This window comes from Denticeps clupeoides, chromosome 9 (assembly GCF_900700375.1).
Source record: "Denticeps clupeoides chromosome 9, fDenClu1.1, whole genome shotgun sequence".
Lineage (NCBI taxonomy): Eukaryota > Metazoa > Chordata > Actinopteri > Clupeiformes > Denticipitidae > Denticeps > Denticeps clupeoides.
The window spans coordinates 18,783,818-18,799,850 of NC_041715.1; the positions used below are offsets into that span (position 1 = coordinate 18,783,818).

General features: G+C 46.4%; 1 protein-coding gene across 1 annotated transcript; it reads right to left on the reverse strand.

Moving 5' to 3' along the window:
* Positions 1–531: 531 nt before the first annotated feature.
* On the reverse strand, positions 532–10,780 carry LOC114796801 (E3 ubiquitin-protein ligase MYCBP2-like). Its single transcript, XM_028991292.1, is given in 31 exon segments — positions 532–1,440; positions 1,776–1,941; positions 2,025–2,132; positions 2,409–2,618; positions 2,753–2,860; positions 3,404–3,592; positions 3,673–3,776; positions 4,042–4,174; positions 4,256–4,387; positions 4,463–4,564; positions 4,646–4,765; positions 4,948–5,044; positions 5,131–5,414; positions 5,573–5,839; positions 5,917–5,997; positions 6,085–6,174; positions 6,474–6,713; positions 6,954–7,019; positions 7,252–7,476; positions 7,706–7,862; positions 8,124–8,284; positions 8,457–8,603; positions 8,681–8,880; positions 8,976–9,087; positions 9,090–9,135; positions 9,221–9,388; positions 9,473–9,509; positions 9,512–9,716; positions 10,079–10,111; positions 10,113–10,249; positions 10,337–10,780. Coding segments are annotated over 31 exon segments (4,662 nt in total). The 5' UTR covers positions 10,758–10,780; the 3' UTR covers positions 532–1,324.
* Between the last annotated feature and the right edge of the window lie 5,253 nt (positions 10,781–16,033).

The following is a 16,033-nucleotide window of genomic DNA, read 5'->3' on the forward strand; positions in this document are numbered from 1 at the left end:
AAAAAAAAAAAGCAATCTGACGATATTATTTAAAACGAAACACAGTATATAAGCAACTGATTATATATATATACACACACACACACATACACACACACATATATATATAAAAAGACACAAGACTCAAAAGCAGTGTACCTTGCGAAACAGAAAACCTGGTTTATTACCATTCAACTCCATCCACCACAGATATTACAGAGCAGATTCACAAGTATTTAGCTATAATTTGTCTTATTTTTTGTTTACAGAAGCTGTATTTCATTCCCCCTCCTTCCTTGTCATGGAAAAAGCATTACTGAATCACAATTGCAATTTTTTTGGTGTAACAGGGAGGCTGGGCCAAGGTTTTTTCTGCAGTAAAGTTTTTACATTACAATAATATATACTCACCTTTTATGTGTTTAAAAATTACACAAAGGAAGGGGGAGATCATCACATCAGAGAGTGACAAGAAAGGGTTCACATCAACCTTCAGACACCGCAGACAGTTGCCTTCCCACTACTTTTTTTGCGGAGGAAAACACAACAGCATTTTATCACTGTATAAAAATGTACAGTGGCTTTATTGACATACATTCCATATGTTTACAGCTGCAAGATAGGAGGCACACCCAGTATTGCACTTCATTAAAATATCTGGCTCAAAACATAACCCAGAATATCAAACAGAACTGAAGTGTAGAGTAGCAACTTCCGAATACACCTATTTTTTTGGATACTATCATTATATACAAGATTAAGTAAATCGTACACTTTAGTTTTTCGTCTCTCCCCTGTCACAATACACCGAACAGTCTTTTTCATCTCGTTGCAAGAATTTAATTTTCTCCTCTCAAACCATTATAGACTCAACTGTGGAGAATACTGTACAAGATTACAAAAAAAAAAAAAAAAAAAAAGTCAGTTTACATACAACGTCAGTTTAATCTTATAGTTAGGAAGCTGGAAGAATGGCCAGTTTTATCTTCTTTTTTTTTTGTGTGTGTGTTGTGGTGGCATTCGTCCGCAGTGGCCACGGTTTGTATTAAACTCAGTTCTGAATCCTCAACACATCAGTCACCAGGAGGTGTGTAACGTTTATGGGAGATTTTATTGGAATGGCCGCATGCAAACACGTCACAAAGTTTACATTTTTGGGGGGTTGTTCTCTCTCTTTTTAAATCATTTTATATTGGGGGGGGGGGTCCTCTCTATCCGGACAAAGCCTGCCATGAGCCTTGTTCACATGGTCTTTCCTGCAACCACAGCTGTGGGCAGTGGTGGGGGTGAGGGGTCGAGGGTCAGTGAAGCAGTCAGCACGGGGTCCTGAGAAGGAGCCTGATGCTCAGAACGTGTGGGCGTTTCGGCACACTCCGCAGCCCAGGGCGAACTCCTCCCCTGTGGGCGGGTGGACCACGTGCAGTGGACACTCGCTTCCTTCCAGCTGTTTGCCTTTAGGACCTGAGCGAAGACGATAAAAAGGTGAGTTCACTGACTTTTCACAATAAAGCACCAAAAGCTACAGAAGTCTGTAGAGGACACACAATTTCACTTTTTTGGTTGTTTTGTTTTCTTGAGATCATGACTTCATTTTCTTGTGATCTTGAGCAAACAAATGTTGTTATCGAGAGATTTTTTATTTTTTTTTGTCAGAAGAGCAAAATTAAGTTGTGATCTCAAGATAACCAAAAAAACGTGCATGTCTAGTACGGACCTCCGTCAAAAGCTGACAGGGATTAACACTACACACAAATAACTGAAACAGGATAAAAAGCATGAAAACAAGGAGAATTTACCAGCAGGACAGTGAGGAAGCTCCTCTTTTGGGACACTGGTCATCCTCTGAAAGTCGTCATGGCAGGCGTTGCAAAAGTGCGTGGTCCCAAAGCAAAAAAACACAGCCACCGAGCAGCAGTAACGGCATTTATACTCCAAGAAGTCTGTTCCGTGTTTGGAACACATCTGTTCAAGAGACGACATCATTGTTATGCAAAGAAACACGGGCCAATGCATCCTTCTGCCTTCAAAAGGTCCACTTCTCTGACCTGTGCTCTGGACACGTCTGAGCATGCTCCACAGATAAGTTCACTGGGGTCGTAGTCGTCCCCCTGACCTGCCTCGGCATCACACCGTGCCTCTCCTCCAAAGTAGGCCTGAAGTAGCAACATAATATATATTATGTGTGTGTGTGTGTGTGTGTGTGTGTGTAGATTGAAAATAAAATGGCACCAACTTACTAAAATCTGTAGTAATTACCATATTGGCCCAAAACACAAAGACTAATAGAAAAAAGCACTTGTTGCAAAATATTGCATTCTACTGGTACCCTATTATTTTGTGTAAAATACAGAGTACATATCGGAGTTCTACAGCTGCAGAGGCCACGGAAATCACGTGCAAGAAAACCCTGCTGCTAAATGCTCTTGTACCTTCTTGCACTTGTAGCAGACATAATAGGCATATCTGTTCATGGCAAACCCTGCCGGGTCATTGCAGAAGCGAGCTCCAGGAGTGGTGATGGCCTCGCTCTTGTGCAGACCTTCGTACTCCAACCTCATTAGTGCTTTCCGCCTCACATCCTCATAAAGCTCCTTGATAGGATCCAGGAGGTCTTTGATCACTGAATGGTTAATTTTGTTCTGAATGGAGAATGCGAAAAAGGAGAAAAATGGTCAGCGGTGCGCTGTTTATCACAAGTTCCATTTCTGGGACACGACTGAGGAAACATTACCTGAAATATGACACTATTTGGCAGAGAAGAAAATGGGGTTACCTTGCAAATGGGGCAGGACATGAAGCCGAATGTTATTCTAGGCCCAAGCCAGCGGTTCTCCAGAACCCTGCGTGTGCACTGGAGATGGAACACGTGACTGCAGTCCAGCTGTAAAGCAAACATCTTCATTCTCACAAGCATTCAAACACCACTAGCATACGCATATAAGTTATTTTTAATTTTGACTAAATATTAAACAGCATTTAGATTAAAGCAGTCATTTGCTAGTAATTTTCAGCCGTGATGTACGTTTCCTAGCAGTGTTTGTTTTGTCAATGAAATTTATGACAAAATATCTAACAAGCCATTATGATGTGACTAAACGTAAACGCTGGTCATGTGATGACAAATATCACAAACTAAATCATGCAATATTGTTGAGGAGTAAAAACTAGATTAAATGTTTACAAAATAAAAACTAGACTAAAATGTCTACATTTTCATCGACTAAAAAAAAGAGACAAGACATTATTTCCGCTTTTTATGCCGCATTTCTGTTTCTTGCATCGATGAAGTCACTTCCTCAACACGTACTTGCGGCATTACATTTCAGGAGACTTGGGGTGTAAGCAGACGGCTGGGAGGAAATCTTAAACAGAATTGCATTACTAAAATGACTGTTAGGTTCTAGTCTAGTTCTAGTGACTTTACCTGGACGGCAGGAGCTGCAGACAGCGCCTCTGTAAAACAGATCATGCACATGTCATCCGCGTCTTGCTTCAGGGAGCCGGTGCTCTTGTCGCAGCCGTGCAGGCAGGGCAAGCAGACCTCCTCATTTTTCACTCCACCGCATGGGTGGCCGCACCCATGGGTTTTACTGCACGCCAGTTTTGCGTACTCCTATGTGCCAAGGACATGAAAATAAAGTATTAGATACAATTTGGAATGTACATTTTTGAAAATGTATTCTTCCGGTGTACCTGACAGTCCAGGTCAGAACACACGCTGCCGACGGCGGAGAGTTCGGTTCCATTCCTCGTTCCGCAGAACCTGCATGCATCAGAGCTGCTCGATGCAGGTTTACCTGGTAGACGATAAATGAAGAGTTCATAAAAATATCACAGTAAAAACATCGGGTTTTATTTTTTTTATATCACCTTTTGCGCGGATAGGAACACAAGAACAATGCAAAAAATAAATGACTAATGTTAATAATAAAAAATAAACAAGAATTGTGAAACATACATTTCAATAAGATACAAACTTATTAAGAGAATAAAATATTTTGACACCATCAGACATGGGATTAGTACAATTTTATATTATATAAATGTAGTGAAACTAGTTACCCGTATGCTCTCGGAACTCCACCATGGCTTTCATGGTTTTAGAATCGGCCAACGCCATCAGCCAGAAGAGCTTAGTTCGCCCACAGCCCTCGTGGAGGTCCACCTTAATGGCCTCTTCTTCTTCCTTAAACACCTACAGAAAATGACAGTGAAAGAATGACAATCCACCACACATTTTTGGAATGGTGGTATAGAGGGAGGGGCTCGGCCCGACCTGTCTCTGATGCGAGCGTGTGCGTCGGTGCAGGTGGAGGAACCGGTCGCAGTCGGTACAAAGGTTTCCGCACACATTGCAGAGGATGATGGCAGCAGTCTCACCATCATCATGGTTGTCACACATGGGCTGCTTGGGTGGGGAAAAAACATCGGTGGGTGATTATGACCTTTGCATTTAAACATGAACAGCTTTGCGCTCCTGTACCATCTGCTTCTGCTGCCCGTCCTTGCCCATCCACCGGCCTGAGGACAGTCGGTCTACATGATCCTGGTCCAGCACGCAGAGAGAAGCCAGAGCCAGCCACAGCTGAGAACGTAGAAGAGAAAAGCTTACTCAGCGATGAACCCTGGACTGCGGTTAAGCCAGAGTGCAGAGGTCAAGCTGTACCCGAGTGGTGGCGATGCAGCGAGCTGGTGAGCGATGCTCCTCCTCCATCTTCGTGAGAGCAATGATGGTCTCGGCTATGGCGTTCTTGGTAACTCTGGACCAAGCATCAGACAGATGGCCCTAAGGAAGGGGGGAAGAGAAAAATTAAGTCTGCATATAAATATAAATGAAAAGGTGCTCATTTCAATATTTGCTAACTTTTATGGGAGGTCCAAAATTTCCAAAACCCCCTAAAACATGTTTAAAAGAAACAATGTCTGACATTTATAACATTGTATTTAATACGAGTGGACAGAACTCACTGCAGCCATGTCTTTAACAAGTTTGATTATTATCTCAGCAATTTGAGGCGGTGTCGATCCCTTCATCCACCAGTGGTTCTCTCCCCTCCTGATGTAGCTGTGGAACAAAAACACAACCGATTTCAACAAATCCCTAATCAATGTCTACACGTGGGCGGGACGACCGGAGAAGACTGGACTCGCCTGGAGTTGAAGATCATGGGCAGAGTGACCGTGGTGACCCCCTTGCCCCCTGCAGTGCCCGCTGTCCCGGCGATGTTGGCGCCCTTGGCCTTCAGCTGCACGGTCAGTGCCTTGGCGATGCAGCCCAAGAACATGTCCAGGATGCCTGGCTTGTTCCAGTCACCCTTTTCCGTGGAGTGGATGATGTCACTGATGTCGGCTGGGGGCAGAGCCTTCACGCCGATGACACTTGCCAGGCGCACAGGAGTCACCTCGGGTAGGACCCGTCTCAGGAGTGACGTCACCTACAGAAGATCAGTGCACACATGCAGGGTTTTTAACTCTGATCGTTAAATATTAGGGTAACATACCAGAATAAATTCATGTGTCCTGTCTGTACATCACACTTTATTTCTTTGTAGGAACTGTTGGTCTAGTGGTGAAAACACACATATACACACACCTGTCTCTGCACCCGTGGTGAGGCCGTGTGCAGCAGGGAGAAGAGGTCCTGCAACAGGGTAAGCTGTTGGGCCAGATACTGCCGGCCCACGTTGGAGCCACTCAGAGCCAGCACCATGGACAGGAGCTCGAAGCAGTAGGCATCTGACGAGGCGTCGTCGTCGCTGGGCTGCGAGTTGGCGTTCTCCTTGCTGGAGATGGCATGTTCCCATTCTTCCCTGACGCGTGTGGCCTCCATTCGAATGGCCTGGACTATGTGAGCACACACCTGCAGACGAGGAAGCGGAGGTCTCAGTGTAATCGATCATCTACAGAGCAGGGCCGGATTGGACCTTAATTCCATACCTGCTTCTGGAGGTTGGTCAGCTTGCTCCTGCTGAAAATGATGCCCACCATGTGCTCCTTCAGGTCAGCATCTGATGGAGCCTGAGAAAACATTTGAGTTTTTTCGTAGTTTTTCGAGCACATTATGAGCGTTACAGCCGGATAAATGAGCCGCTCACTCGGACATACCTTGTCCTCTCCCTCTGGCGATGACAGCAGGTTCTTCTCCTCCTGCTCGGGGGTGGGCTCGGCATCTCCACAGATCAGCTTCCCAAACACCTACAGACAGAATGCATGTGATTTTAAGGACATTTAATAAATAACCAATAATTGTATACATTGTGTAGGTCCAAAATATGTGTAATTAAGTCTCTCTAAGCTTTTTTTGTATACCTGAAAGCACTTAAATCCATTTTTTAAATAACAGGGGACAAAGAATTTGGGAGAAATTGTATTTTTATACATATGGCTACAGGATGTATAGGATTTATAACTGGACAAAACATCACAAAAATAAATGGTCCCATCCTGCTCTGGCTCACTGACATAATCCTGGTGTGTGACTGACGGTGACCTACCTGCGAGGTGATGAGACGGAAAACCCGGAGAGTTTCTGCCTCACAGTTCTTCTGCTGAGCCACGCTAGCAGAGATCTGGCCAGCTATCTTGATGCTCTCACCCTCCTTCCAGCCCAGAACTTTGACCTGACGCACGCGCAGTGTGTTCTCGGGGCCCTTCAGCTCGATCTTCACCACGTGGTGGTCTCCTCCGGGAAGCTCACTGGTCACCCAGCCCATGTGCCTCGAGTCCAGGTCCACCTGTTCACAAAGGACTTCAACGATCACTCGAAACATGGTGGAAAAATCTGCCACTCGGACTCAAAAGGGGCACCATGGTTTGAAGTTAATTGATTGGTTTCTGCCTTGAAACCACTAAAATGGCAGCTGGATGGGGGGAATGGAATTGGGCCAGTTCTCAACAAGCTGTCCCCAACATAAAAGGAAAACGAAGACCAGATGTCAATAACCTCAACGTCCGCCTGACATTTAAGACCATACCTGTTTAATCCTGCAGAGGTCTTCAACCGCCTTCCCACACAGGAAAGTCATGGTGGTCACCTTGTTCTGTAGATGAGAGGAAAGTAGTTTTCACAGCACGGACGTGAAAATCCCAACTGTCATGGCAAACAAAATCACCAGAAACCCTCCTCACGATTAAAACAACAAAACTACAGACAGAACGCTCATGATTTTAAGGATGCAGCAGGTAACTATAGCAGATAACTAGATTAATAATTTTTTTTTCTCCTCTCTATATTATGCAGTCCATCCATCTGTCCTTGAAACAGTGACTTACTCCAATGTCTCGGGAGTTGTCTACGTGCACAGAGACATAGGATGCGTTGATGCCCTTCACACAGCTGATAGTGATGCTCTTGGTCTTGTTCTTGTCCTCATCTCCAGACTCCCAGAAGGTTTCAGTGGAGCCGTCGGTTAGACTGCCAATCATGGCAGGTCGGCTAGATGTCTTAATGTCCACCACACTGGTTAGATCTTTGAGACACGTTACCACGCATAGTTCCTGCATAGGCACAAATGCAGAACAAGCATTACAACAATTCCATCTAAAACATTTTCCCTTTTTTTTTACAACTTATTACAACCAAGATTTTTTAAAAAGTTTACTATAAAGGACCTTTAAAGTATTTACTGCGTCGAGAATATTTCAAATAGCTGTGAATGAGATATTCTTACTCCAAAACCAGAAACCTGCGTGAAAAAATATCCTGCAAGGAAAGTGTAGCATCTACCTGGCTAATGGCTTCATATCCCGATTGCACACTGATGTTGAAACTCTCCTCACTGTCCCCATCATCAGATTTGGACAATATGTTGTTGATGTGATGAAAGACGTTGCTTTGGTGGAGGAACTGATGGTCAGACTGCTTGAACTTCAGGCTCCAACACCTTCCGAAATAAACACAAGGCCAAATATATTCTACCACGGTGCTGATGAAAACCGCACATTTGCAACAAGTCAATTTATGCAAACACAGCAGCGTGAAAGAGAAATAATAAAGTGTAACATCATATAATATTAACAATGAACTTAAATCATAAGTTTTCTACCCGGAAATCTTCACCACATTCAATATGTATCTGTTTCTTGAGACACCTACAGTCACTGATGTAAAGAGTCACAGCGCAGTGGCTGATATTGTGGCAAACCTGAGGGCCATCTGCTGCAGGGAGCTGCCACTGGGCAGGGACATCATTAGGTCAGAGATTGTCTGCAGCAGCCGATGGAAGGTGTGAGGAAGAGGATGAGCTGCCTCTCCAGCAATCACAATGTCAGACAGAGGGTGTTCGCAGACACCAAGGTCTCTCTCCTGCAGTACAACACACACACAGACACACACACAGTTTTGTTTTCATCAATGCATCTTTATGACATAAGACGCAACATAAATTCTGGTCATGCGAGTTTCCATGACTTTTCAATGACTCTGAGGCAAATTTTCATTCCATGACTTTTCCAGCAGTTGTAGAAAACTGCCTTACCGGCTCCATGTTGTCTCTGCTTTTGTTCTCTTCTTCTTCCTCTTCCTCTGGTTCAGACAGTGAAGGGGTCAGAGATGCAACAAAGTGCCACAGGATGTCGTGCAGGCAGGTGGTCTGGATCACGTTGCACAGCAGCCAATTGAATGCCTTGGGAAAGCGACAACAAGTCAACGGTCAGCGGCTTTCGAAGGGAGGAAACCATTCATGAATAATTCTTCACTAACCTCCATTGCGAAGACTCTGCAGGCCGACTTGCGCAGCGCGTGCCTCATGGCCACCTCGAGGCCCTCCAGGTCATGGTGCTGGATGACAAAGGCCAGCACAGGCCACTGGAAGTTCCGTTCACCCTTACTGAGAGAGCCGTGGGCCGAAATAAGCCGGGACAGCTCCGGAGAGGGGTGGCGCAGGAGAGAGGAGCCCACCTCTGCAGAAAAACAGGTCGAATTGAGAGTTACAACATTGACCCCATGGAGCCACGCGCAATTACTTTAGGGTGGTAATTTGGTAGGGCAGACTGACCTGCATCGCCGCTGTGCACCCGGCGCCTCGGCACAGCTTTCACCCGTGCCGGGGAGGACGAGTGCTGCTTGTCGTACTCAGAGGCCACCACAGAGTAGGAGCGTTGGAACACACCGTCCGCTTTGCCGTGTCGCTGTCTGTGATGGGACTGGTCTCCAAGCTGGAATGGCCACAAAGACGCAAGCTTGGTCACACCCTCTCGCAGGGCAGGGAAGTCCAATGACGTGGCGGGAACAAGCGCTTACCTCGGTGGCATGGATTTCATGTTGCTCTCTGGCTCTTCAAAAACGTTTGGGCAGGCGTCCGGCGTGACTGAGATGTAGGGGGCAGGGACTGAGGTGGACCTCAAGTAGCGCATCTCATCCTGAAACAGGTTGTCATCTTGGTACGCCCCGAAGGTTTCAGTGTGTTGACTATCAAACCAAAAGAGTCATATTAAGCAGACGCTGGAATTCCAACATTTCCTACCAGCGATAACCATATTAAAACAGCCATACCGTGCCAGTGTCTGCAGGTAGAGGCAGCCGATCTTGTTGGGATCTCCTCAGAGACGCCCTCCTTCAGGCTGGGAAGGTGGGAGTGGAAGGGCCTGGGCGGGTGGTGGCACAGCAGGCTGGGCTCAGCAGCGCTGCTCAGGGACAACAGGAACAAGGCGTTGGCACGGATCACCTGGTGGGCCTCCATGGTGGGCAGTGCGCGTGGGGTCTTCACCTGCAGGGGCTTCTTTCTGGACTGCTTCACCTGCCAAAAATCGGGTTTTGAGTATATAAATGGTCAAAAGGCTCATTTTAAGGAAATACGTTTCTTACTAATTAATAAAAAAGCATGTTTGACTAATCTGATTAGCTTCTATTTACAGTCATGACAGCTTTGCACACCACAGGCATCATAAAACCAGCATCATGAGAAAAAGGAAAAGCGCAAACCGCACTTGTGTCATGTGCAGTTGACAAAAGTTTGGTTGATTTTGAAGAGCCAAAATAGGCTTATGTGCAATATCAAAAGAAAAAAAAAAGCACTATAAATGAGTAGATGTGTCAAGTGTGTTGACTGACAACTCATTGGGAAATTCAACACCACCTTTAGGAGATGCAATGCACTACCTTTTCCCTGGCCGCAGTCTGTTTCTCTCTGAGGGTATTTCTCTCTACATCGGTCACACACCAGGTACCAGGTACTTCCTCCAATGCCTCCGTCGCCGCAGTTACCCGCCCATCCGCCGCAGAAATGCCCAATGCTGTTGTAGCCCTGGCCTCCGGCGTAACGACCACAACCTGCCAAGACGGAGGAAAATCTCCATGAAATTCCATACGCTGGTAATGGACCAGCATCCAAACCTCCCTGGAGATTGAAGCTCTTACCTGGGTGGGCCTGCCTCATGTGGTAGGTGACAGGATAAGGATGGGATTCTCCACAGAGTTCACAAATGGTGTCCTTTTCCGGGCCTCCCATTGCCAACTGGGCCATCTCCCCGAACAGATTCCCCCTGGGCCGCACTTCTGCCTTCTCCCTTTTCTTCTTCTCCTTCTTGGCCTTCTTGCTGTCCTTCTCGCTCTCCTTTTTCTTAAGGATGGCACTGGAGCCTGGGCTTGGGAAGATCATGTTCTGGGTGGCGGCTTTGATGGTTGCCATTGAGATGTCTTCCCAGAACGCTACAAGATGCTGCAGGGTGAGGGGCAAGATGGACTTGGATCTCATGGAGGAGTGGCTGTTCACCTCATAGGACACGCCCTCTGCTTTACCATCCTCACACTTCTCAGGGAGGGGTGGCTCTTTGAGCATAGAAAGAACCTTGTTTTTGTTGATGCTGCCATCTTGGAGATGTCGGGCCCGTGCGGTGAGATGTTGAACATGTTGAGGGCCGAGGAGATCTCCAGCGAGTGGCGGTTCTTCAGCTTGTTCTCCTTCTCGTTCCAAACCCTGCTGACAGCTGAGCGAGCTGCGGATGGGCGCGTGCTCCTTCGTCAGCTCTGGGTTGAACTTCAGGAAGGAGGAGCACGCCATGGCATCATGTACGATGCCCTCGTGCCATAAGAAGGCTGCAAAAACGGCACGAGCGCACTCGGCCACGGAAGGAGACATCGCCTGCTTGGCCGGCTCAGTGTGGCGCATGCTCTCGCCTTTGAAAAGGGGTCCAGACTTTTCTTTTTTGGGACGCACGTGCCTGCTGGAGGTCTTGCGGCTGACTTTGGGTGAGGAACGGCTCTCCTGCTCCTCTCGGACCGGGGCCTTCCCGATGCTGAAGTGCACTTTGGAGGAACCCTCCTCAGCGCCGCACAGCTCAGCGTTCTCATCATTGGCTTCTTCGTTTGACAGCAAGGGTGCTTGAGGTGCAGACCTCCACCACCTCTCTGTGGAGGTTCTCCTGGACCACGTGAGGTGAGGGGGCCCGGTTCTCCTGCATTGCTGCTTCCTTTGCCTTCTTTGGGAGAGATCTTTGGCTTGGGTGAGGGTGGACCTTCCCCGTAATGGCTCCGTGAGGGGCACTTTCTTTTTCCTTAGAGTACAGGGTCCAGAGTGTAGGAGTCAGACTTTGACCTCATCGCGTGGTGGATCCAGCCGGGCCTTCGAGGAAGGGCTAATTTTAGGAGGTAAGTTCACATCATTGGGAGAGGTGGAACGAGGGGAGCTAGTGCAGGACGGGCTGGACCTGCCTGATGTAACGCTTTTCTGTTTGGGGGAGGAGGACCTGGAGCCCGAGTGGGGAGACTCCGCACGCATACCCGAGGTCCTGCCATCGGCCTTCAGGGCCTGCAGTGTGTTGTGATTGGGCGAATGCGAGCGGCTGTGTGAGTCGGACCTCAGCTTAGCGGTGTCTGACTTCAGGATCAGGGCCTCGCTTGCCGAAAGACTATCACAGTTCTTCATCTTGCCCTGGTCTGAGGACGTTCGGACTGGAGCGTCCATCAGGTTTTGGCGAGCGGCTTTCCTGCCGGTGCTTCCCAGCTGGGGACATGGGACGGGCTCCTGGATTCGCCCTGTCAGCTACACACAACAACATGACCATGGTTACTACAGAGAATCCGAATTCCTAAAACAGAGGCTCCCGAACATTAAAAACATCCATGGGAGAAACTGGAAGCCGTTGAAAGCAAAGAATGAACATTATAAAGAGAGGAAGGGACAATGGAATACACCATGAGATTCTGGGAGGGGGGGGAATTGTTAACCAAGAATGAAGTCAATAAAAAAAAAAAAAAAAACTCCAGAACCAACTGACTCATCTGCTTTCAGACTGTAGCTAAATAGAAATAAAAAGGGGCATTAAAAAAAAAAAAAAAAAAAAAAAAAAAAAAAAAAAAACAGGGTACACCATTCATAAGGAACCCTCGCTATCCAATCCTGTACAGACTCAACAGAGCGCTCACAGAGCCGCCGATAAGATGGAGCCAGCCCTCTGTCTCCGGGGATCCCACCAGAAGCCATGCATTACCCACCCTTTTGTCTGAGGGCAAGAGATGAGAGAGCGGTGCCACCGGGCCCGGCTGCACTGCTTTTGTGCGCACGCTCACGCGAAGCAAGGCTGCGCGATGAAGCATCTACAGCGGAAAACAGTGGCAAGTACAGTGAGCAACAGGGCATGACAGGAAACCATCAGAGAAAGAGACATGGAACAGAGAAAGAGAAGTAACTGAACATCAGAGTGTTAAAATTTGGAGAGAGAAATTGGGACTAAAAGAGGTGGAAGAAAAAGGAGACAGTAAGAGAGAGCAGGCGCTGGAGGAGTCCATCAGAGTTAAGTGTCTTGCTCAGGGACACAATAATAGCAAGTGGGGTTTGAACCTGGTGAAGCAGGATCCCCAAAATATACTGAGCTTGTTTAGCTAAAGTAGACCTAATGTAGCCTGCATGTTTAAGTCTGTACGATTCACTTACATCTTAGCAGTTAGCAGGTAGAGCAAAGTCAAAGTTATTTGATCTGGCTTGTTATTATTTCCAAGGTTTGTGTTGAAAAAAACTGAAAAAATTGGATAAATACATTTAACATTAAATAAAAAAATGATAAAGCTTGCTGCATACTATGTTTAGTACAGAAGGAGTGTGAAAAAGCGACAGAGAGATGCACTGGCCGAGCAGGTAGACATCAGAGTAAAGGCGGCGGCAGCTGTTAAAATGGTGTTGAGATGAGGTGTGGTCGGAGCTGGGGGGAGAAGGGGCCACCTTCTCACACACAGGGTAAGCGGATATGGGAACACATCTGTAATGACATGGGTGAAGGGCTAACGGACTGGGAGGAAGGGGGGACAGAAAAAATAAAAACAAAAGACAGACAGACAGACAGACAGCACCTGTCCAAGCGACACTGCCACTACACTGTTGGACCGAGGGACAGACTTACTCGAAGCTGTGGTTGCGGCTGAGGCAGCTGGGAAAGGGACTGTCCAAACACAAATGGACTGGTGACAAGGGAAGAGGGAGGTTGGTGGCTTGCTCAAGGGCGGAGGGAGCTGGGAGGAAAGGCCCAGACTGAATGGAATTCAGTATGGCGCTCAGGCGGTCACCTGCAACGTGGAAGAACAACGGAAGACTGGAGCATTTACATCCTCCTGAGGGAAGCACCACACACACGCGCACGCACACATCGGCAGTCTCACCATCAGCAGGGGGTAGGCGCTTAGGCAAATCCATGATTTAAAAAAAAAAAAAAAAAAGAATAAATCACTAACAAGCCATGTAGTCTAACAGGCGATGGAAATGGAATCGGCTTTCTCTACATCACCATATTGAAAACGCTTGCACGTCCTACGTGGATATTGGACAGTACAAAAAGAAAAGAATTCGTAATTTAGCAGACACCGTCATCCATTGCTGAATGCATATAGGACTAAAGCAGTATAAAGTTGTATATAGGTTTATATAAGGTTTACAGGAGTTTTTTGCACTATTGTGCAGTCCTATTAACCACTGTGCATTAAATAAAATCAATACAACTTTTAAATTAGAATTAAAAAAATAGAATTGTCAATCAAGTGAAGATGCACAACTTATGGTACAGTACTAGAATGTTAAAATTAGGGCTGGGGCAACGCCGATGCGTTGGACCCAAAATAAAGATGCCGCCGCCGCCAAGTAGCAGCAACACGAGTGACTCAGAGATTCAACACTGCAAGAAACGAGACTGTTCATCAAAGGTGGGGATGAACTTCAACGTGGAAAGGAATTATTCTGGAATTTTATACTCTATATTGGAGTGGGGGAGGGGGGAAGGTGGCTATGGGAGGATACTTGAGAAAATCTTCTGAGTGACCTTTTTGTTTTTTAATTGTATTCTCTTTTATTGTATGCACTTTATTATTATTATTATTATAATAATGTTATTATTTATTTTGCACATATTTTACAATTTCTTTAAATTTATTTAGTATTAGTATTGAAATTTTCCATTCAGATATGTAAATTACAAATTGATATATTAGTCAATTAATTTGGAAATAGATTAATTAATTTGGAGAGAATAAAATTCAATCAAAAAGAAAAAAAAATACTGTATTGTTTTGCCCTGACCTATTTAAAGTGCAATGCTGTAAATGACAAGAAATAATAGTCTGCCCACTGTAGAGAAAGCCAAACCTGTGACCAGGCCTTCGACTAAGAGAGGAAGGCACATCAGGTGAAGATGTGACAAGCACGTGCAGTCAGTCATGCCTCACACGGCACCGATGTTAGGCATGAGAAAGAGAGAGAGAGACAGACAGGCATGCGGCATAAAACTCCCGAAGGCTACAGGCAACCAGCTACCTGCGGCATAGGGATTTACCCCATCCACACACATTTTAAACTCCATACTGATGGCTTACAACCACATTCAACCGCGAACCTCGACACGAAACTGCAAAATCCAGATCCAGAAGAACACCGTGACTAAGGCAGAGGTTCTAACTGTTAAAAATCTCCTCTAGTAATAGCGAGAAAAAGAATTTCAACAAAGACTGCTTTGGAAAAATGAAAAAAAAAAAAAAAAAAAAAATGCTAAAAAGGCAGACAATGAATAAGGTTGTGATTAGTTCTCAAATCCTAATCCAGTAGTACCACCAGCCAGATCCTCTCATTGAATCATTAATACCGATGAGTGTACCATACCAGAAAAAATAAATGAAATAAAATAAGCAGATAAAATCTGAACCAGACAGCTCTGCTTGGGATCCAGCTGAAAACACGTGGCTCTTCCGGGCTTATCCACCGCCCGTCTCACCTTTGTTGTTGGAGAGGCCATAGTCGAAGCCTTGTGCCCCGCTGCTGCCCATGGCCCGGTTTGAAGGCCTGCAGGGAGAAGGGGCTGGGAGGAGGAGTCTGCGCCCCATGCTCCAGGATGGCCTGTTCTGTTGGGACACGGCCAGGAAGGGTCAGCCCATCACACCCAGACATTATGGGACACAGCGGGTAAAAGGTGTCTAGAGGGGGTCTTACCTTCCTCATACCGGAGGTACTGGTTTCCCACCCGGTCACGAGCCAGGGACCAGGCCTCGCCCTCGTCGCTCTCACAAAACTCCACCACGCTGTTCTTATCCAGCTGAACCCAGGTGCCCTCTGAGTTTACCACCTGGCACACACACAGCCGCATTTTTTCCTCTCACGGACACACACACGCTACACAAGCTACAACATTCTGCTCATGCATGTGCATTACACGTCAGACAAGGTAACAGTGCACCAGTTTCACGACGGCGGAACTGCCCAAGATTATTTCATTTAGAAAAGGGAAACCCCATTAGTGATGCCGGTCTTAGCTGGTCTGGGAGAGAAAACACAAGAGCTGGTTTCTGTTTAGCTTTCCTTGGAGCACAGGACAAAACATGAGACACTCTGTTTGGATTGAGGGAAGCAACCCAAGGCAGCATGACACACCACAACCTTGGAGGAGAGTCTGAGAAGGACGGTGCACATTTTTAACGCATTCATGTCCAGACATGGAAGGTTAAAATGTGCTTGGAGAAGAGAAAAGAAAAAAAAAATAAAAATCAGAAGAGGGCAGAGAGACTCATTTCAGCATTGGCTTCAGCTTTGGGATGGAGACCAGTAGATTTTACTTTGATGGCAAAAATACCAAATTGATTGTT